Source organism: Aulonocara stuartgranti, assembly GCF_965226115.1.
Source record: "Aulonocara stuartgranti genome assembly, chromosome: 23".
Taxonomy (NCBI): Eukaryota; Metazoa; Chordata; class Actinopteri; order Cichliformes; family Cichlidae; genus Aulonocara; species Aulonocara stuartgranti.
The window spans coordinates 38,305,967-38,329,206 of record NC_138958.1 but is presented as its reverse complement, the minus strand read 5'-3'; the positions used below and the strand labels follow the sequence as shown (position 1 = coordinate 38,329,206).

The window sequence follows — 23,240 nt, the reverse complement described above, 5'->3', positions numbered from 1 at the left end:
AAGCATATACACTGTCAGTTTTCTAAAGATCTATATAACAATAATAGTCTAAAAATGATGTATGTATAAAACTTTTTCATCAGAAAGACATCTAAAGCTTTAGATTAGAATAAATAAGGCTTGTGTTTTCACTTGTCTAAATAATAATATGTTAATATTCTGCTTTATAACAGCAAAAACAATTACAGAGGAAACAATTTTCTTTGTATGAGATAAAGAAGAAAGGATCAATACCACTCTTATTCCTATAAAGAAAGGCAAATTATCAGCTAATCTAGCTACATCCATTGATTGTGTGGGTTCAGCAAAGACATCAACACTTGCTAACAATTTCCAGAGAACAAGAGTTGCCAGACCTCATTTTTCTGATGTATGACAGTCAACTTAATTCTGTTTTCTTACTCCTCCTAGTTTGAGTGCATAATCTTAGCTATGGTGGCCAGTGTAGGACAAACATGTTTTAGTCTCTTTTAGCCATCTTTGAAAAGTGTAGGCTGTCAGTCCGGTGTTTACCTCAGCTGTCAAAATGCCGGTGGAGAAGCCGCTAATGTCCTTTCCTTTGCGAAGGAAGTCTGTTATGAGTCACACTTCTGTTTGATGACAGCGATACTGAGGTGACTTGTTCAGGATGTCTTGCTATTCTCTCAGTATGCGGTGTGTTTTTTGCCTCTGTTAGCCTTTGTTAGCTGGCATTAGATCCACCTCAAAGTTTTATCCCCATAATGTTGCAAGAATGTAATCAAACTGATTATCAGAGAGAAACTGGAGTTGTGTTGGTTGGTCCAGAGCGATACAACTTTGACTTCACTTATTCATGTAATAATTACTTTAATAGGAATTCCACATTTGTGAGAAAAAAAATGGATTTGTGGGTTGAGCAGCAGAGTTGAGCACTCTTCTGTCAAACAGCGTATTCTGCTATTGACTCTTTTAGCGGTCAGTTGGTGTCTACAAGCATGCCGTGTTTGACTGATCTGCTTTGGCTCGTGCCACAGTGCAACTTAAAGCTTGTGTTCCTTTTTGTGCCAAGTTTATAAAGAATATACATACCAGTAAAGTGCTAACATGCTGCTGCTTCTTCAAACATTAGTGTTACAAAAACACATTTTGATTAGTTTTTGTAACAGTGAATGCACTCCCTGTGCTGCAGATTACAGCTCTGAAACATTAATGGTGACTAAAGGAAATGTTGACATTGATCCACTGATAAACTAAAGCAAACTGAAATGTTTAAATTATATGTCTGTTGTTTTAATTGATTGAGCAGCTGTTGGTGATAAATAGCCCGACCAGTTTTCTAATCCATGTTCAATATCAGCAGTGGAAGGGCAGATAAAAAAAAAAAAAAAAAAAAAAACAATTATCCCAAGCTGAATGTAAATTCCAGCAACAATCTGACATTTGTGATGTTGATAAGGCACATAAAAAAAAAGCACATTAGCACAACAGGGGTGTAATGTGTAGATTCACAGGACTTAAAACAGACTAGGTAGAAGCACAAGGTTTTCATTATATTTACAATCTTTCACTTGCTCCCAACTAGGAGCAAGTTACGTGTTCAGGATAAGTTACCACGGCGACTTCGTTTGGTTTTGTAACACAAAAAAAAAAAAAAAAAAAAACCTTTCGGTTTGGCATGGCTTACTAACCCACGCATCCCCGTTGAAGTAGACCCTTCAGCTACCTCCAGGGTGCATCCCGCCTGTATCTCCTCCCTGTGAGAGCCCAGATGTGATCCTGAATTTGACAAGCAGAAAAAAATGGCTTGATGGGAATTTTTCTGCTCTTACAGACACAGTGGCCCCTGTAAGCTCACTCCAATCCCAAGACAAAAAGCCTTGCGGACTACAGTCTTCTGACCTCATTCCTAAAATCCACTGAATGATGTGGTGACATTCCTGACTTCACTATGACAAGTATTTCCAACTTTTCCCTACACATTAAATCAAGTGCTGTTTCAGAACCCGATCTAAATAAGTGCCAAAAACATGGCCACCTCTTGAGACGAGCACTCAGAGCCTCATCCACATTCAGCAGACATCGATCGGACCAACAGTCCAGCTGGCTGTGGCAGTATCGTACACCATCAGTTAAACATATCTTCCCGCTACTGTAGTCATTTTATTCTCTCAGTCATTTTATCACCTTGGATGACTGCCGGTGGTGCCACACTTAAACAGTATAAACGAGCACCAGGAGTTTCAATAAGGGTCGCTTTTAAGTTGCTGCGAGACAGAAGAGTCCTGTTGACAAAGACGGCGGAATCAAAATGTCAAGCTGTGGCAGCAACTTCCACCGCCTCAATTTTAAATCATCTGCTGCGTGCTGACAAGCAAGGTCGAGGCAGCTGATAAAATTCTCCTGTCTGTGTCCAAATTTAAAGTGCTCCATCACAATCCACTCGCATGCTTCCTGCCAATTCATCTTATAGTGAAAAAGGCACCAAGGTGCAAGAAGCGCATACACAAAACTGGCAGGGGCACCAAGTCGTCTCGCTGCCTCGCGCTTATGTAAATAAGCTGCAAGCCTTCAGAAAACGTCTTTATTTGAACTATGAACAGAGCTGGAAGGAAACAAAAGCGCTCAAATGAAACAGAAAAATTCAGACATCCTGTACATAGCGTGTGCGGCCAAAACAAACTGAGGTATTATTGGAGTGAGCCAGTGGTGTACAAAGAAATATAACATGCTGATGAACAGGCGTTTAGCATTTATTTACATGTTCACAATTTCACGAGTAAAGCACGTCGTTTCTTTTGCTGCATTAAAAATTGTACATTTGTACATAAAATTCAAAACTGAACTGGTCCAAAAAAAGCTTCAGGGTCTAGAAGAACTGTGCATTAAGACTACCCGTTAACTGAAGATGAGCTTTAGGACAAATTGCACCCGATTCTTACTGACAGGAGGGAAGAAACGATAAAAATCAGATGACTGACAGTTATCAGACATGCAAAACAAAGCAGGAAAGCAGACCTCAGGACACTGAACAGACCATAAAACTGTCAAGAACCTAAAGAAATCAGTCCTGAATCAAAGTTCTTGAACAGTCTGTGAATTTGATCAGCTCAGTGAAAGCAGGAAAACATTGAGGACAGGGAGAGAGAGTCCTAATGCAGCCTCAGGGAAACTGTATACAGAAGGTTGGTGGCAGCGTTGCCACAAATAGGACGGGGCTAAGCTTAAAGACAAAAAACAAACAAACAAAAAAAACAAGCAAATCTGCATACAAAGCCCTTGCGAGTATCCCAAATGGGTTCATCGGGAAGGCAGACAAGCAGAGCACCGCAATGTGGTCGCAGCTCTGAACTAGAGTGAAGAAAGCGAGGCTTTGATGGTTAGCAGTTTTCTAAGATTTCAGTCTTACCAAGGGTTACAGAAAGCTGCCCTCGACATGAACCACAGCAAAGCGGCACAGGCGTGGCCTCGCGCGCGTGACATTGCCACACACAGAGCATAGGCGAGGGTTAGTGGGGACAGTAGAAGCAAATGTTCCACAGTACAACACCCAGAAAGCTAATGTTGGGCCAGAGGCGAAGAAATCGGAAATCCAGAGAAAGCTGACATTTAGTCCAGTAAACACGAGCTCAGACAGGTCAGCGCTAGACAAGCTGAGGGGGGTGGTTAGAGGTCAGGGAAGAGATGAGCAAAGGAAGAAGTGGGCGACCCATGTCTCCTTCAGTAAACCGGCCTCGGTTGTTTCATGCTGTAGTGAGCCTCAGATGCCGACACGTATGCAGACTCTGGAAAAAAATCCTCATGGAACTCGGCCAGAAACCTGAAAAAGAGCAAAAAGGAGAACAAATAAATACTCAGAATGAGCCATTTTTTTCAGATGAAGATGACATGACAGGCTTACACGACAACAGTGCAAGGATGGTGTTGGCTAGGGCTTAGTATAGTCACTGATTTCTATAATCGATTCAATTCTGATTTACAAGGTCCAAATTTTGACTCAGTCAGAAATATTATAATTCTGATCATTTATCAGTACATATCCATATTTTTATATGTATAAAAACAAAGCTGACACTTGTGAGAGTTCAGAGGTGTAAGCATCATAGCATGTGCCTTTGTGTCAAAGTAACTGAGGATAAAATATTTTTATAGCAGATAACCTTAGAAATATTCTGCAGTAGATCACAAACTGAAGAAAACCATGAATCAACATCACCTGATGCTGCTGAAGTGAAGCAGAGCACAGGTTTTAATATATACACAGCTAACCGTTTTGATATTTAAAAAGTCTACATTTCCTCAATATTGAACAGCAGAAATGAGACTTTGTCGGAAGTCATTTTTGAAAAAACAAAACAAAACCGCGGCCAACAGCGCTGTACACAAAGGTAGACTGGTGTACAATAAGCAAGCATATAATGCAGAAAACAGAGATTTTAGATGGGAAACTGTTCTTGAAGTACACAGAGAGTGAGAGCTGCGCAGGAAGTGTGATTTTATCGTGGTGGAAGCAAAACAGCGAAAGTAAGAGGGAATTAATGACAATGTTTATCAAACGTGAAGCGTAGTTTGGATCTTCTTTTGTTGCTAGTTCAGTGAATTTTAATCAGAGTGACAAAACCTGCAGCATCAGAATCTGTGAGATGTCGGCTTTCAGCCCCGATGGCATGTACGTGTCGTCGGGTGAACGATCCACACTTTGTGTTTACGTCTTTGTGAGAAATCAATTTACCTGCTCTCATTTGCAGTTTTAGCTGTTTGGTTGTTGGTGAAATAGTTTTGTGAGCTTTAACCTGAGATTCTGGCATTTTTCTAGCAAAATACATTTAAAAATCCATTCAGGATTTAATGAATTGATATCGCTTTATTCAAGCTAAAATAGATTTGAATCAGAAAATCGATTTTTTAAACCCACCCCTAGTCTTAGCTGACATCAGCCTGTGTTTTCCTAGATATCCCTGGCTGTGTTGCACATAAATCCTACACTCTGTCGCCTTCTGCCCTCAGCTTGGAGTGGACATTTTGGAGACAAAGCCCACACCCCACCAATCAATCCCTATAACCAATCAATGTGACAGAAAGACCAAGAAGACGACTGACGGACAGCCAGAGAGGGAAAGAGTGAAAAATCCCCCCACCCCCACCCCACCCTCCCATCTAATCAGTAGCGGGGAAAACTAATCTGGAATCTTCTTAGTATCCGCCACTCGGCCAAATCCTCTAAATCTTGCCATCTCATCTTAGCTCCACCGGCCTTCCTAATCTCAATGCAAACAAATTATCCTCATCAGAGCAGAACTTAAGAAACAACAAACAAACTAATGGGACATTGATGGGAAAGCGTGACAAGCAATCAAAGACTCTTTTGTCTTAAAAACTTTAAATAAAAAGAATAAAATCAGTATTAAAAAGCAGCTATTTGTTGCTCTGAAAAGTGTGGGGCCTCTTTTGTGCCAGAAATTTAGGCCTCGTTGTCATCGTTGGCGCTGGATCAGAAACGACACAGGTACATATGCCATGACGTGCCCCACACGTGCGCCCCACACTTAATCGTATTCGCACTAGCGGAGAAAGAGAGAGTGAGAGATCAACTGTGGCCAAATCCCAGAATGCAATGCACATCAGTCCCTGCGACATCAATCAGTTTTTGCCCGCTCGGCACAATCTGCCACAAGGCTGATTACAGATAAAAACAGAAGAAGGAAAAAAAAAATTCCACTATGTTAGTTTGTGTTCAGGGTCTCACTAACTGCAACATGGTGAACATATTAATTAGACATGAAGGAAACATCAGAGAGCAACACTGATCCTGGAACAGCTCCGTGCCCTTTAACACAACGATGATCCTTCAGAAAAAGAAAGAAGCGATCAGCAGTCGAGTGAATTAAAAGAACCTTCTGCACATGTTTACCCCACTGCTGATGGGATAGCCTTGCCAAGAGGCACTGCTAATGTTTGAGGTAATAGTGTAATAGTCACACTATGACAATGATGTTTGAGACAAGAAAAGGGGCACAAACAAAAACAAAAACCAACAAAAAAAGTGATGCATCCCATCCTTTCCTGCTGCACGCCCCCCTCTCCTCACCTTGTCCTGACAAACTGACCGTCTCCCTGACGACCCTTTAATGACATCCATTTATAAACACTTACCACTTAGGTGATGAAAGAGGCAACGCCGGCTCTCAGAGCAGAGATCTGTTCCCGCTCCATGCCGAGCTCTGCTCACTGGCTCCACAGCGCTGCTTGATGGCAGAAGGCGGCACTGCATGCGTTTGATTACAGAACCAGAGGACCTAAATCCCCTCAGGTTTGGGAGCAGCTGAATTGAAGATCACTCGGGAGGATTTAAAGATTAGACTCCCGCGCTTGTGTAACGCCCACTCATCTCCCTCCCTCCAGCACGTGCTCCCTCTCACTCCAGCTTTCCCCTCCATGTTCTCATTTACTTGCTCCTCCTTTTCCTTTTTGTTCTCGTGATTCTCAGTTATTTTGGGCGTACTAGTGATTTGTCCATCCTTTTAAACTCTTGCTTTTGTGAACCAAGCAGAAATGAGCGTGAATCAGGTTTGCTGATCTAAGTCTCCTAACTAACAACCGATTACCTGAGGAACTGTTCCAGATGTTTAATCAGGGCTCGGAGACTCCTCTCAGGCAGCTGCATTTTTCCCAGGATTTCAGGAAGCTTCACTAAAAGCCAAAAACAGGGATTATGGGAGTGTTTCAGTGTGGGGAAAAGGCTAGTAGCATAAACCGTGTCTGGACTGAAACTGACCGAAGAGTCGCAAAAGGTGCTGTGACCCATACAGGTAGGATGGCGGAGGAGGCTGGTCATTCAGAGGGTAGTTATCAGGAGTCAGCTTCCAACTCAAAACCTGCTGGGCAGAGCAAACAGAACAGCACAGTTTAGTGGAGTTGTGAGTGCAATGTTTCAACCTCCTGTCAACTGGGTGGTGTATACAAATCTACAGCAGCACATTACAATACATAAAATGATCCTAGTGCCTTTGAGCAATTCCCACATTCCAGATAATCACACAGTTTCATCACCTCATTGAGCTCGTTGTTTCTGCGGCTCTCCAGGCCGTAGAAAGGGCCGCTGCGCTCTTTGCTCGGGGTCAAAGGCAACGGGGAAGAGGAGCCGCTGTGCACTGGAGTCTCTGCGGGACGGGGAAAATAAAAGGAAAGATCACTGCCAGAAAGACAGATCAGCTGATTCTGTTAATTATTCACATTTTCACAGCACGCTATCGATGATCAACAAAAACATTCAAAGGAAACGATTCAAACTGTTAGAGCTTAGTTATTGTTTTCATTTCATTTGGACCTGTTAAATTCAGTTTAGTTTCAGTTAGTTTCCAGTGTGGATTTTCTTATTACAGCTTAGTTTGAAAATGTTTAGTTTTTAATTAATTTCACTGCTAGTTTTAGTCTTTAATTATTACGGTGTGTGTCAGAGGTACGATTTAGGAATAATAATAAAATCATTAAAAACGAACTAAAATAAAATGTAAAGTTCACAAAATAGTTGTTTTTTATTTTCATTTTGTTAACTAAAATGTTTCTTTACATTTAACTTGAGTTCACTGTAATAACTTTATTGGCAGAGAGCAGCTCGCTGACTTTGAAGAGGGGAAGAATGTGGGAGGACAGAAGTGAGATAACACCACCTACTGGGCTAAACTGCTTACTACAAAATCAAAGTTAGCACTCAAACACAATCACTGTGCGTTTACAGGAAGTGCGTTATTCTGATCTTCACCCAATCAGGAAACATGGCTACAATAAAGCCTGCAGTGAGGAGCTCATGTCTCCCCCTTCTGGAAGTGAGTGTAATTATGCAAACATTCCCCTAAGAACATAAAAATAAATGAATCTGCATCTCTGAGGGAAAGACAAAGTTTCCAAACTACACCAAATTTGATAGAGAACACCAACGATCCCTTATGAGCGAGCTGTTGAACCCAACTGGGAGCTGCTTCCACAGGAGCCCGAGAGCCGAAACCTCTCATTCTACTCTTGCAAACTCTTCTTGTTGGTTTTCATTTTGTTTAGAATTACATAGCTTTTAAATTTCTTGACGGCAGCTGTGTTTGTCAATTTTGGGGAGGTTTTATCTGCACAGGCGACTAGATCAAAGAATACGGTTACAGATAAATGCTTGGTCTCATTCCTTGGTACTTGAGCATGCCGTGACCTGTGACAATACAAGCCTAGTAGAGCAATCGTTTAGCAGAGAGTTGCTACTATTGCCATTTTACACATAAAACCTGCTTCAGAAAGTTTAAAAGCAGAACGAAGAACCAGGTGAATACTTATCTACTTCTGTCTTGAAGCATTCTCAATCATCCAGGAAAGTAAATCTCCAAAAGTTGATTCCGTTCTGATTTGTCTACTTATGTGGACAAATTAAGGATTCTAATGAGTTAAATCATGAGTCAAATTTGATTTAGACTTGCAGGGAATTTTGGGGAGGTGCACGTCAGGTTACGCTGTAGGGTTTCAAAGAGGTTTGCAGCTACGACATGATAGTGATTTTCACAAACTTACAATCACACAGAGTACTTTCAGAGACGCGGAGCTTACTTTTGTCAAGGTTAAGGAAGAACTTGGGCTGCGATGAGGTGTCGACCACTCGCCGTTTGAGCTGCGGTGACGCCGTGGCGCTGCCTCCACCTATATCATGACATATGTTGCATTTCTAAGTTGAGTTTGTGTAAACACAAAGCTACATCAAATCCAGGAGGAACTTAAACTCATTACCGCCGCTGCTTCCCTCAGCTGGACGGTCACCTCCGGACGTGTTCCTGGTAGAGCGCCTCAGTGATTGCGACTGGTAGGAAATGCAGTCCATATCGGGGTGGCGCCGGCGCTTTGGGGTTGGGGCTGGAGTGGTGGGGGTGGTAGTAGAGATGTCACTTAGGGCTGGCTGGCTGTCTGTGGACTGAGGGGTAGGCGGGTTGTGCCCCAGTGGGCTTGGACTGCGTTCTCTTTGGGTGCTTTGGAAGCAAAGGCAAATGCATAAAAAATAAAATAAACAGCACAGCAGTTGAACGCAGTGCTTTCTGATGCGGCACAAGGGATTCATCGCAGCACACTTACTTGCTTGAGCAGGGGGAGCTTTCATTCATGGCCAGGAAGAGCCTCGAGGAGCTGACCTTCTTAAACTGGGCTTGCTCACAGGGGTAGAGAAGGATCATGGGTAAGGTGAAGTCAAACGTAATCCTCAGGCCGTCGACCATTTCCTTACACAGCTCCTCACTTTATTAAAAAACAGGAAGGAATAAGAGATGTAACAAGTGTGCGTTGATTATACAGGCCCCAGTGAAGGGAAGCTATTCGAGTGCCCTGTTTCAGTATAATTTCAACAAGATAAATGTTACTGTGGTTTACAGAGAACGGTCAGAAGAAAAGACAAATAACCACTCATTGCAACCAAGGTGCAAAGAAGAGCATCTCTGCTTCTGTAGCTCATCCACTTCAATTTTTAACATGTTGCATGTCCAGAGGACCACACCTGGTGCCACTCCTGTCAGCTAAGAAAAAAATTGAGGCTAACGTTTGGAAGGGCTCACCAAATCTGGTTGGGGGAGGGGGATGTCCTTCAATGCACATATTAAACAAATATGTAAGACTGCGTTCTTCCACTTGCACAACATCTCTAAAGTTACAAATATCCTGTCTCAGAGTGACGCTGAAAAACTAGTTCATGCATTTATTACTTCCAGGCTGGACTACTGCAATTCATTATTATCAGGAAGTCCAAAAAACTCACTGAAAAGCCTTCAGCTAATCCAAAATGCTGCAGCAAGAGTCCTGACAGGGACTAGAAAGAGAGAGCATATTTCTGCTGTTTTGGCTTCCCTTCATTGGCTTCCTGTTAAATTCAGAATTGAATTCAAAATCCTGCTCCTCACATACAAGGTCTTAAATAATCAGGCCCCATCTTATCTTAATGACCTTGTAGTACCATATCACCCTATTAGAGCACTTCGCTCTCGCTCTGCAGGCCTACTTGTTGTTCCTAGAGTATTTAAAAGTAGAATGGGAGGGAGAGCCTTCAGTTTTCAGGCCCCTCTTCTGTGGAACCAGCTTCCAGTTTGGATTCGGGAGACAGACACTATCTCTACTTTCAAGATTAGGCTTAAAACTTTCCTTTTTGCCAAAGCATATAGTTAGGGCTGGACCAGGTGACCCTGAATCCTCCCTTAGTTATGCTGCAATAGACATAGGCTGCCGGGGGATTCCCATGATGCATTGAGTTTTTCTTTTTCAGTCACCTTTCTCACTCACTGTGTGTTAATAGACCTCTCTGCATTAAATCATATCTGTTATTAACCTCTGTCTCTCTTCCACAGCATGTCTTTATCCTGTCTTCCTTCTCTCACCCCAACCGGTTGCAGCAGATGGCCGCCCCTCCCTGAGCCTGGTTCTGCCGGAGGTTTCTTCCTGTTAAAAGGGAGTTTTTCCTTCCCACTGTTGCCAAAGTGCTTGCTCATAGGGGGTCATATGACTGTTGGGTTTTTCTCTGTATCTATGATTGTACGATCTACTGTACAATATAAAGCGTCCTGAAGCGACTGTTATTGTGAGTTGGCGCTATATAAATAAAATTGAATTGATTACTGTCTGATCCAAGTCTCCATTTCTGCCATGACTTTCAGAAGGTCAAATCTGCAGCATCTCTGTGACGCCATCATATCAACAAGAACCAAATGCCATCTTTACATGACGAATTAAGGCAGCGCTGAAGGCAAAAGGGGATCAAATATGTACCTAATAAAGTGGCCACTGAGTGGACAAATTTGTATGTATTAGAGCATGTTTCAGTTTTAATTCCCATTAACCATTTTCTATTGGACACTTGGAAATGAAGACTAAGTGGTTTGCGTGCTTGGATCGCCTTTTTTCCCCTCCTGTTTAAAGAACATCAATACTAACCTTTTCTCTGGAGGGATTGGCTGTGGACTGCCGCTCTGCGTGGTGCTCTGCTGACGCCTGTACCGCTCGTTGGCCATGAACGCTTTGTTGATCGCAAAGTGCTTGACGTAGGACTCCAGGATGTGCACAACGTTTGTCTGACAGGGAACCATCACGAGCTGAGAGAGGTAAAACAACACGAGGTTAAATACTGACACGCTTCAGTTCCATATCCTACAATTCTTTCCAAACACAAACCAGTGTCAGAAATCTTTGAGTCGTGCCCACCCGTCCTTTAGCTGCCAAGCTAAATTATGATGGATTTGTAGAACAAAAACAACCAATGAGCTGTTGACATTTTGTATATAGGCTTTAGAAAGCGGTGTGTGCCCAGGATCTGCTGCCCGCACCTTCTTCCTCTTGTTGATGTAGAAGCAGTCATCTTCCAGTTTCTTCTTCAGAACATCGGGGATGTTGATGTCAACATGAATGACCTTCTCCTCATATTCCCTCTTGACATTCACGTCTGCCTCAACCCTCTGATACAAAAACAAATGTACAAATGGAGGATCAATAAAAACAATCGCGTAGATTTTCCGTGGCCAGAAATCCCTCCCACAACCACAGTTGAATTTATCAGCCACATATTACACATATCAAGGTCATTTACTTCAAGTTAAGCCTGACAGTGATGTTATCTAAAGGCCTGCAATGCAACTAGTGATCTACATGCCCTTGAACCTGTGCCGATCAACTTTTACCATTTTGTTGATGTCCTCAGAGAAGGTGCTGTCCCCGCTATTTGAAGACTCGGGGTCAGAATCGTCCCCGTCGCTGCTTTCCGAAGTTGAAATTAAGCCTGGAGAAAGAACACGTGGGGCTTAACTTGATTGCTGAGGGAGACGGGGAGCAAAAGACAAAGAGATGCAGAGAGATTTCTCACACGCGTCATCGCTGTCGTCCTCCTTTGGGAGAGTCTTCAGAGAAGATTTAGTACCAGACTGACGACGGCGCCTCTTTACCCATCCCTTTCTCTTCCTATCACCGAGAAACAAAAAGAAAAAAAAAACTGTCTCAGACTTTTCTACAGACAGACATTCCAAAAGGTCAAATCCAAAACTTGCAGGCAATGAAATGAAATACACCACACTGGACTTTTTAAATCAAAATTTTTCAGAACTTCATCATCATGTAATTGCTGATCATCATCAGTAGACGATTAGAACGTGAACTTACATGCGACCTAGAGCTTTGCGAGCCAGTTTACGTTGTAATTTTCGGTTTTCCTCGGTGTCCCTTAGGACATGATCCTCTGCGGCCCAACGATCCCAGCTACAAAAACAGCCATATATGCAAAATATATCAATAATTAAAAGTGTGTGGCCTTGACAGCAGTGCTACATTACTGCTTCATACAAAAGCTGATGAAAGGAGAATTTTACCTTCTGTTCCAACCATTGAAATGAATCAGGTACTTCGGGATTCGTCTTCCATGTTCATCTGTACCTATCAAGACATCAAGGACCTGCAACATGAACACACAGTTAGCGCAGTCCTGCTAAACATCTATTCATATCTTAGCAAGTACCCAACACCACCATTTTCTGGGGTAATCATTCATTTCCAGTTTTAATAAAGGGTCAATAATCAATAAAGGGTTCAAGTACAAGAAGAAAAATAAGGAATTTGCATATTAGCATAACTAGCAGACCAACAAAGAGATTTTGTATCACTTATTTGTGGCAAGCACAGTGTACATTGTTGTGGTCTGCAGGTGGCACGGCATTGGCATTCAGGCGACCTTCAGATCAAAAGTGGCCCCGAGCACAACATCCTCAAGCTCTGAGCAACCATTTAGTCACCATAAGTTGCGCTTGCAGAATGTAAAAAAATACAATACAATCATCAGAAACCACTATTATTATAGCTGTAAAGAGATTTCTGTCTTAGTTTTACTTGTGTGACTGAGCCGTTAGCTTGACAAAGCTACCTCCTAATTCAGAGCAAGCAAAGTGTGTCCAGTGTTGGTCGTTTTGTTTGTTAACTTACATTAAATTGGCTCACCCAATATCATGGCTAACAACATAACCGGATGGTGGTGTACTCTTGTTCTTTTCCCAGGGTATTTTAATTTATTTAACAAAATATTGATATTGTAGCGATACAGGCACACCAGATACCGCCACGCAATATATGAGAATACTATCACACCCCAAGACATGATGCAAAAACTCCATTTGCTTAGTTATTACCTGCATATGAAGCTAAGTTATGTGTAATACTCAGTCTATTATAATTTAAAAAAAATCTCTTGCACTTGTTACTCTGACTGTTATTACTTTGCAAATCAGAATTTGACACTTGCAACATCTAGACTCAGCAAAATCTTGATGTTAATGCAATCAGTATCAATCATAAAGCTATGAAAGGATTAGACCATAGAAAGTACAAAAGAGGGTAGATAAACCCTTTACCCTTGAACCTCTCATAATAAAACAGTAATTACCCAACTTATAACTAAAGCTAAATACTTAAAGGTTTATCAGGATAAAAAAAATATCCACGTAAATCAGCTACATTCTGACACTAAGAATGATCATTTAATATAATATACTAAGACAACTGCAAATAAGTGTTTATGCTAACCACTAGCTAGCGCAGGTTAGCAACAGCCATGCTAGAGTGGAGTAAAGACTGTAGCTTTCTTGGAGAGTTAGCTTACCAGCTAGTCAGGCAGCAGAATAGCCACCAGTCTGCTGGACAATTTTAGCCCGCTTAAAAAAAAGCCAGCAAACAACTAAACTGAAATAGGCAGACAACTGTGTGTGCAAAGTTAGCAGCCCTGCTGTCGTGGTGCGCTTGTTGGTTGGTGTGTTGACATTAATCTGCTTTGCACGGCAAGCCGCCCGGGTAATAACTCCCTTACTGCTGTTTAAAGATGCTTCTAATGCTAACTGACTGCAACAGAATTTTCATGTGAAATTCCCCTTTCAGCAGCCTCCTCCACACAAACAAACCGGTAACATTACAAAACGTCAAGGTTGTGTTGACTTTTTTTTTTCTAAATTGTGACCCGCGAGCGACACACAGCTAATCAAACACACCCGGAAACCACTCGAAAAACATCAAGAGAACCTAGCCTGGGCGTTATTTGTGCAAGCGTATTTTCCTGTGGCCTAAGCAGCCATCCCAAGCTACATTTAGAGCCCCACACCTTAAAGAATCAACGCTGCTTCCCCCTTAGAATGAATTACACGTTTATACAAAGTCGAAAATCCGACCAGTCTGCATCTTTCTGCGCAAAACATTTACCTTAGCGTCATACAACACTTTAGCCTTGGTGGGGTCGGGTTCGAAGCACAGGACTCGCTCTCCTTTGTGAAATTGATATTTAATTCCCCGCGAATTCATTTGTTCATGGCGACGTGTGGGAGAGGAGGCATCGATCTGAACCCTGTAAACCCCTTAACCCTTTCGTTGCCAGACTCTTCCCTGTGAAGGCTCTTCCACCAAAACACACTGTGGAAGGATGGCGCTGTTGTGGGATGAGATGCTGCTAGTCTTACTGCTGCTGATGCTCTGGCTGCTTTCAAGGACCGCTCGTAATTTCTCTAGTCGACACAGCGCGGGACCACTGTGGGTCACGCGCTTACTTGTGGTTACTTGTGGATAACAAGTGCAGAGGCGGCGAGTCAAATGCATTTATAAACCCCCCTCCACGTACTTTCATTACAAACTGAAGCTGGAAACTATGGCTCTTGCACGTGAATTGCCGCAGCCTTGTAACTACAATCACAGTGAAGGCAGCATTTAAAAGCGCAATGAGCTTTTGAAATGAGCTTTCGGGGACACCGTACAGATGGTGTAGTTTCAAAGATTCACCAGAAGATGTCAGTATTTGAACTTTAAAAAAAAAATCCCAACGAAACGGACTTTGTTAGTGTAAAAGAATGGCGTTGTTGTAGCTGCATCCCTCAGAAAGCTTCAGGATTAGCACAGCAGTTTAAGGAAATAGGGTACAATGTATTAACTTAAATGCCTTTTTATAGGGTGCCCACTCAGCTGACTGATACACATGATTGGGAGGCTTTAAAGCAAATGAAAAACAAAGGCAATACCTGAAACAAATATCACTCACTTGAATAATTCCTCCAATGTACAATCGACTTCAGGAACTAAAAATGCTACACATAAGATACACATGCTGTAGAAATCCAAACGAAAACACCTGAACTCGACCTGAGCTGTCTCCCATTAATCCAGGTGTGGACAAGCAGGTGTGGGCGGATCCAAATAGCATCGGATCTCGAGGCTGGTACTGATATCAGATCGATGCTAGCGCAACTCAATACTTTGTTTCTATCTGCTAAGTTCAGTATGTGGCCCACTGAATTATATGAAATAAATGTTGGGGTTTTTTGTTGTAAAAAAACAGTGTCCAACTACTTGAAAAGGTAAAAGGTGTGTTTTATTATATTAACCTATTATTGTGAAAAGTAAAAACATACAGTGATTTAGTGTTCAGAATTTACAAATTAATTTCGATCATCTCATAAATAATGATGCACTGCTTTCCCCTACATAACCTACCTTTACATGTTAAAAGTATTAATATTGCTTTGGTATTGGTATGCAACATTGGCCCTATAGTTACTTGGTATTGGTCCAATACAAAAAATGTCATTGGTTTGAACTAATTGAGTTGAGGCTAAGTCCCGCACCCATGCTCGAGGGCACGGAGAGAAAGTAGGATTTTTCATTATGAAAAAAATCCCACGGATGAGATCTCAAAGATGAAAGCCATCCATGTATTAATTAAGTTCTGAACAGACTAAAACCACGTAGCATATAAAAAGCACAGCTATATTATGGACAATTTGCTAAGGTTAAATGTACTTTTAAGTACAAATTAAGCAAGCTGAGGATGGTACAGCCTTCCAGGGGTGCAGCACATGTAGTTTTTCTTATTTGCAGTTTTGGAAGATCACTTAGAGTAGACTAAATGAAAACTTTGCATGTCTCAATAATGCTAAATTTCCCTTAACTGAACCAATGTGTTATCGCTTACGTACACTAACTAGTGTATCAATCTGCAGACATCATTTAAAAACGTGATTTATTTGTAGGTCTAGACAGATATTTACTCGTGGTACATATTTCAGCAGGGTTTTTTTTCCTGACCTTGTAACCTTTTCACTGAGGCTTATCTCTCTCTAAGAGCCTTGAACAATGAAATGTGAACTGATCCCTGGCACAGGAAACCATGTCTCTGCTGCTAAATCTGCACTCATTTTGCTTAAAATGGTTTCAGGCAATGCTGGTCTACTACTGTGGACCAAATATGGACAGCGTGCATATAACGCTGAACATTACCGACCAATGTGCAGCGCTGCTAATTTCCGCTCATTGCCTTTTACCCTGACTGCACGTGATATATTTTAACAGATGTGTCAAATCAGTTTCAAATGAAATGCTTTCTAGGATTACATGTTTGTAACACGAGCTCACTAATTCACAGATGAAGAGCTGGAAGACAGCAAAACATTAAAAAGTCAAAGATTGGTGTAAATGTTTCAGTGATGCATAAATTCCTGTTACCTTTGGCAGATGAGGGGTGTGTTCAGAGCAGGTGCTTCTTATTTCTGTATAAAAGTGGACACAGCCAGCCCACAGACACCCATATCTGATTATTAGTGCTAAGCAACAGACAAATAAAATACTAGAATTTCACTCTATACAACAGAAAACTTCTTGGGTGGGCTATACCACACAGAAAATTCAAGAAAAACACAGTGGGGAGATCCAGGTCACTGACTGGAAATGGTGGAATTGAGGCCTAGCGAGCGCCTACAGGCTGCAGCATCCTGTGTTGGCCCACCTGCCAATCAAAGCCACCAAGGCCCTAAACTTTAGGCCTTACCCGTGTGATTGCAGTAGTTATTGAAAAGTTTTGGTATCGACCTGATACCAGTACCAGATACTGACACTTTTAACTTTGTGTAGGCAGCTTATATAGGGAGGATAAGTGTGTTGTGACTTATTTGATGAGTCACTGTCATTTTGCTAATTCTGAATAAATCAACTAACAAAACTGATGACCACAAAATCAATGTGATTTGTAGTTTCACTTTTACAACATGATTGTGTCGATCAGTACCAATACCGATGTTGGTATGCTTACTATCGATTTTTGGATTGTTCCGCCCACCTCTAGTTATTATAAACCACAGTATCATAGGAGAAAACTCGAAATATTTATTTACATGGAGGCCAAAACAGTTTTTGTACCAGGCTGTAAACATCCTGGGGTGATGCTTTTTGAAGTTATGCATTTTAGCATGGGAGTCTTTGGGTTTGACTCACTTTTGAAAACAGCCTCAAGTGGCTACTAGAGCAATTGCAGTCTTTGGAGCTCCTGAAATTGATTTTTTTATTTTTGCTGTTTTTGCAGCTACAGTTGACAGTTGCCCCCAAGGCATTTCAGAAGTTGATGTCATAAGAAGTTATAAGGATAAATTCACTGTACTCAGCTCTAAAAATCTTACAAACTAATGACTACTGTAATTCTTTATTATTAAGTGTTCCTGAAAACTCCCTGAGAAGCTTTCAGTTGATCCAAAATGCTGCACCAAGAGTACAGACAGGGACTATAAAGAGAGAGCATATTTCCCTAATACTAGCTTCTCTTCATTGGCTCCCTTGTAAATCCAGAATCACATTTAAAATCCTTCTCCTCACATGAATAATCAGGGTCCATCTTATCTTAAAGACCCTACAGTACCATATCACTCCAACAGACCGCTTCTTGCTCAGACTACAGGCTTACTTGTGGTTCCTAGGATATTTAAAAGTAGAATGGGAGGCAGAGCCTTCAGCTTCCAGGTGGGTCCAGCTCCCAATTTGGAGTTAAAAGACGGACACCCTCTCTACTTTTAAGATTCAGCTTAAACTTTTCTTTTTGACAGAGCATATGGTTATTAATAATAACTCGTCTTCTCTTCCACAATGTGTCTTTTGTCCTGTCTTCCTCCATCCCCAGCTGGTCGCAGTGGAGGTTTCTTCCTCTTAAAAGGGAGATTATCCTTCCTTACTCATAGGTGATCCACTTGAGATGACTGCTGTTGTGATTTGGTGCTGTATAAATAGATTGAATTAAATGTTTATGATTGTGCTTAGTGATTGGGGTTAGTGGTTAAACCTAGGGATGAGAGACTCGGGAATGCAGTATTATGGCTATCTGTCCTCACAAAGGTGCCATGTGCCCCTCCCCCTACACACAGAGTGGAGCAGGCAGCAGTCGGTGTACTGGAACGGTAGTGACAGAGAACGCTTTTAACCAATATGTGAGAATGACTGTAATCTGAATGACATCAGACTATTCAATGTGCTTACCAGCATCCCTGGGAGTGTACCCACCAACTTTGTAGTGGACTGAATGAAAGATTGTCGAGAAAGGTGAAGAAAAAATCTCTAATCATGAAACAGATTCATGAACTGTCTTCTTCTAATTGGGACTGGAGTGTTTTTGTTCAGCCCGCGTCCCATTCTTTCCCCCCTCAGACTGTTTTTAGAAGGGTCAAATCTATCTCAGCTGTTATCAGTGTCATGTCACGCTGTTCTGTGGGTATCTGTGTGTGCGCATATGTGTATCTGTGTGTCATGCTGTGCAGCTTCATAAGCTCCTTTATCAGCCGGGAGACACCCTCCTCCCCAGACTCCTGCTGTCTCTTTTCATTTTTCCCATACTTTCACACACACGGGGCCACACATGCTTCTGCTTTCTCTCTCTCTCTATTACACACACACACACACACACACACACACACACACACGCACTCCTTGTGCACACACAGCCAGCTTAACTCCCCCCTTTTTGGGCATCTGTGTAAACAAATGTCTCATGCACAGGTGTATAAAGAAAGGAATGGGTCTATTAATCCTGGCTTACTTATTGTTTGGCTAATAATAGCGCGCAGCAGCCTTTTGCTGATAGGTCTATTATTCCCAGACAGCAAGGTGGATTAATAGGAAGCTGGGATTAATACTCATCCCCAGCTAAATCACATCTACCTCTATGCATGACCTCCTTCCTGGCTGCTGATTGTCTGTCCTTGTCTTAATTACCTCTTATGGAAATGGGCTTTATAATTACAGAATTACCCTTACCCTTATTACCCTTATTTTATTTTATTAAAAAAAAAAAGTGATGTAACTTAACTAAGACTGACCTTAAAATGATATTTTTCTGGGTGTGTTACGGCTGTGTGTATTTGTGTGAGCGTGATCCGTGAGAGCCGCTTATAGGCACTCTTAGGCTGAAGCGGAAGGGGTGAGCCGCCTTTTTCTTTGGAACAGTTTTCTCCTGTTTTCCGGGTTAGGGAGCGAGGGTTAGTATTGTCATTTGTTTGTTCTGTTTCTTTCTTAGGGTTGAGTTAGTTTTCTGGTGGGACTTAGTTGGTTTTGTTTATTATTTTGGCCTGAGTTCACCCTGGAGCTATGCTTCATTATCTTCAATAAAATCACCTTTTTTACTCACAACTGGTTTTGGATGTTTGGCTTGGGAACCAGGGCGGGTATTTGTCTCTCTCTCCTCCAACCTTATGTGCGTCTCTACACGCCTGGACTAGGGGCGTAACAGGGTGGACTTTGGTAGAGGAGGAACAGTGCTAACCAGCTGGTTATCTTGTGGAGAAAACCAGCCAAGCCCAATGTATTTATTAAACCATCACCAAACATTCAATTGACTATTAAGCAAAAAATAAAAACAAGCGAGGAGGCATTCGTCTTACATTTTCTGAACCCCACCCCTAAGCGCACTCTCCCCCACCCCACCTTTCTAGGATTCTCGCTCCAGCTCCAGCACAGGAATAAGCAGAGGAGCACGGAGGAGGAAAAGAAGACTTTGTCCACGGTGTCTCCACTCAGATGCATCACCGCCCGGCTCTTTTAATGGGGCAGCGCTGAACTTTTAAGTTCGCGGGGAAGCTTCTCCGAAGTGCGCTAATGTGAGTTCTGAACACAATGTCAGCCGCTCAAGGACTTCTAAACAGCGTCTTTTCCTGCTCGTCCCCTGCCTCCAAAGCCATAACCAAACGCAGGCTACGCCAGACCCGGAGCCTGGACCCCGCCATCATCAGACACTGCGGCACCGGGAGCGATGGAGCGGCCGCAGACACAGGTGCGTCCGCCGAGCGCTTGGCTGTGAAGCCGGCTTTACGCACCAAGATCCCGACCCTGAAGGAACCTATAACCCCTTCCATCTCCTCTCCTTCCATACCTCTGGATGTTTCCCCGTCCTCCAACTTCCACTTTGACTATGACGTGGTTAAGCGTGCCAAAAGGAATACCGCCGGGGATTTACCGTTTATGGTGAGGGGAGCTGGTGCCGCTCCCTCAGGGAGCACCGGCACGCTGTTTTCCCCGCGGAGGTGGCTACAGAAGAAAGTGCAGCCTTCCAGCTCTCACTCTTACGTCGTGTGGAAGTCAGAGGTAAACTCCCTTCCCAGGGTGACAGTTTTTTTTTTCTTTTGGTGGCCAAAAGGAACAGATTAAAACGAAATCCCACTCTTATCGTTCAGCTCGCTAATTAGTTTTCTTACATGAATGCATATGATACATATTTGTGAGAGTTATGTGCCCTCCAACCCCATCGCTTTCCTTGAAGTGCATTCTTGAGCGTCTGTGTGCTTCGGGGGGGGGGGGGGGGGGGGGGGTGATAGGATCGATACTTTGTTTCTAGCCTCTTAAGTTTAGTGTGTAGCCTGCTGACTTGTGTTAAATGCATAATTTAAAAAGAAAATATTCATATTAACTTCGTAAATGAAAAAATATACCTCAAACACGCTCTATCAAAAATATCTGAACCTCTTGTGTTGACTGTATATTTTATTTGTAGCCTGTAGCACATTTAAACAACAGAAATTGACCCAAAGTGCTTTAGAGACAGACAATGTAAATTCAAGGTTTCCAAAAACGCAGTTTAAAAAAGATGAAAAGCTAAAAGATGTGTGTTTTCTAATTTCATTATGTAATTATTGTGAAAAGTAAATATCACAGCGACTGATTACTCATTCAGAATGTGCTTTTATAAGGTTAAAGTATTGGTATCAGCAGTCCTGGCCCTGCATTTGCTTGATATCAGATCGATACCAAAATTGCACAATGCTATCTGAAATTCGACCATGACCTGAGGTAGCGAGATGTTGGAGCTTTACCTAAAAGATTTATGGGTTTTAAAAGACAGGGAATGTTTGACATCTGCAACTGAAAGCCCTACAGTACCAAAGCAGTCAGCCCATTTCAGCCTGGAAAGTGCTTTTTTTTCCTAGTCTGGCCCAAGGGCACATGGGTAATTAACTCAGGGGGAAGGGATAGCTCTGGTCCACCTCCCCCACCTGGATTTTTGTTTCTCCCTTGGCTGCATGGTCATTACTGTGTTTTCAGTCTTTGTGGGAGTCACACCTTATCCTGGGAAAGCAAAAGAAAATCTTACAGCACTTTGAGGATTAAATCACTCCAACAAAAGGTGCAATGAAGTGTCGATAGATTTTTCCCTCCTACTGTTGTCATCATTGGGCTGCTTTGGCTTTTGTCTTCATATAGATGTCAAACTGAGTGTGAATATGGGGCAGGCAGTAGATGAAATCCTTACCAAAACATCCTTGGGGGACTTCTTTTAAGTGTGTGTGTGTGTGTGGGGGGGTGCATAGTTGACACGAGTCCACCTGTACTCTGTCTGGAAAGGTATAATTTTCCTGCTTCTTTAAACACTTAGTCTCCTTTTCTGCATATTTTTCTTGTATTTGATTGGAAGTGTGTGTGTATATGTGGCGGTATGTGTGTGTGTGTGTTGATATGAGGGGCTTAAGGACACATGGCCGGGGACTTGGTTCTCACGACTGCAAGCAGTCACAGGGTCAAAAGCACGCAGCCATCAAACAGCTCCCCCATCATTTCCCATTAAAAGGAACGGCTCCAGCGCCGCTCTCTGTTTTACTTTCTTGCAGCACGCCTCTTCTTTCTTTCTCACACTCGCACGCACACATGCAGGCGTCCATACTCGCATTTTCCTCCCTCTCTTCTTCTGCGAGATGTCTTGAGGTTCTCAGAGAGTGGCGTTTCCCATCACTGTAAGCCTGTTTAAGTTGCAGTTTCCACCCCCCGATTGGGGCCAACATGAGGCCATCGGTATGGAGTCATTAGTGCAATCTGGACCGAAGTTATTGCACCTCGGAGTGTTTGTAAAATTACGGAGCCAAGAAAGTGTTACTGGTCTACTGGGATGTGTCAAACACCTATGGGTGTGAAGTAAAACTCTGAAATGAAGTGTAAGCATGTATTTAATAGTGGGAATCGAAAGAATTTTGCTTTTAACATTAGTTAAGATGCAATTAGTTAATTTCTTTCCAAGGTTGACATGACCGGGGGTGTTGAACATGTTAACTTATGGGGCACGTGGATAAGGGCCTAGTCACAAAGAGTTAGAAGCCATTGGGCAACCATCTGGCAACCACAAGGGAAAAATGTGGAAAACAACTTCAGATTGCCTTGGTTGGTAGCAGATTGCCACAGTGGCCTGTAGTTTGCACAGAAGATGCCAACTGGTCTGCGAACACTTGACAACTACTCTCCGAGTGCTAGTCAGGCTGTGAGAAGTGTGACACAAACCGGACACGGAGACTGCTTGCCTTCAAAATAAAAGTTGTGGCTTTTGAAGAATGTTGGCTGCAGCACCGAGCAACTTCAGTGCAAACTACAGGCAAGGATTGCAAGAAGGATTTTGGTGCAGCACCCTCTTTGCAGCCTAGCAACAGCCAATAACCACTCACCAATATTTCGGCTTAGTGACCGGTGGTTGCCAAGGGGTCATCAGACAGCGTTTGAACAATGTGCGCATGATGTCATGTGAGAAACCTGTATACTTAGGATTAATACTGAGGAGAGCCAAACTATGAAATTCGCATGATTTCATTTCAAATCATGACAAGTGTAATCATCACAGCTTAATGAAATCAATAACACATGGTTTTTAAATACCCAATCACCAGAGGAACTTCCAATTCAGAGAAATAGCAAAAGAATGAGTCATCAACCTGTCAATCTCAATTCCTCTGGATGTTTTTTAAAAAGCACTTACAACTTGTTTCACTTAAAAAATTGCAGTTTTAAAAAGATAAACATTTAAAAAGACTGAACATGGCTTGTCTTGACAGGTTGCCAGGAGAAAGCCTCTACTCTCTTAAAAGAACATGGCAGCACAGATTAATTTTTCAAAGTCTTCTGGATCAATGTCCATGGACATACAAGACCACAGTGGAGATGTTTGGCCATAACACACAGCACCATGTTTGCACTGACATACT

At 42.4% G+C, this 23,240-nt stretch overlaps 2 protein-coding genes across 3 annotated transcripts in view; one reads left to right on the top strand and one right to left on the bottom strand.

Annotated features, from left to right (window-relative positions):
• Positions 1-2,690: 2,690 nt before the first annotated feature.
• LOC309701086 (MSL complex subunit 3-like) lies at positions 2,691-14,598 on the bottom strand. The gene is made up of 14 exons (XM_082525085.1): positions 14,191-14,598; positions 12,321-12,403; positions 12,115-12,210; positions 11,822-11,916; positions 11,640-11,737; positions 11,289-11,417; positions 10,900-11,057; positions 9,061-9,219; positions 8,722-8,957; positions 8,545-8,634; positions 7,009-7,118; positions 6,734-6,833; positions 6,564-6,648; positions 2,691-3,778 (listed from the first exon to the last, which is right to left on the bottom strand). The coding sequence occupies exons 1-14, from the start codon at positions 14,287-14,289 to the stop codon at positions 3,679-3,681; spliced, it is 1,638 nt and encodes a 545-aa protein (XP_082381211.1). The 5' UTR covers positions 14,290-14,598; the 3' UTR covers positions 2,691-3,678.
• Positions 14,599-19,170: 4,572 nt separating this feature from the next.
• Positions 19,171-23,240, top strand: part of LOC309701081 (rho GTPase-activating protein 6-like) — a 134,929-nt gene continuing 130,859 nt past the window's right edge. Inside the window, exon 1 of one of the 2 annotated variants that reach the window (XM_082525075.1) lies at positions 19,171-20,367. In XM_082525075.1, the coding sequence (XP_082381201.1) occupies positions 19,900-20,367 (468 nt within the window). In that variant the 5' untranslated portion in view covers positions 19,171-19,899. The remainder of the gene's footprint in view (positions 20,368-23,240) is intronic. The other variant, XM_082525076.1, reaches the window with a different exon arrangement.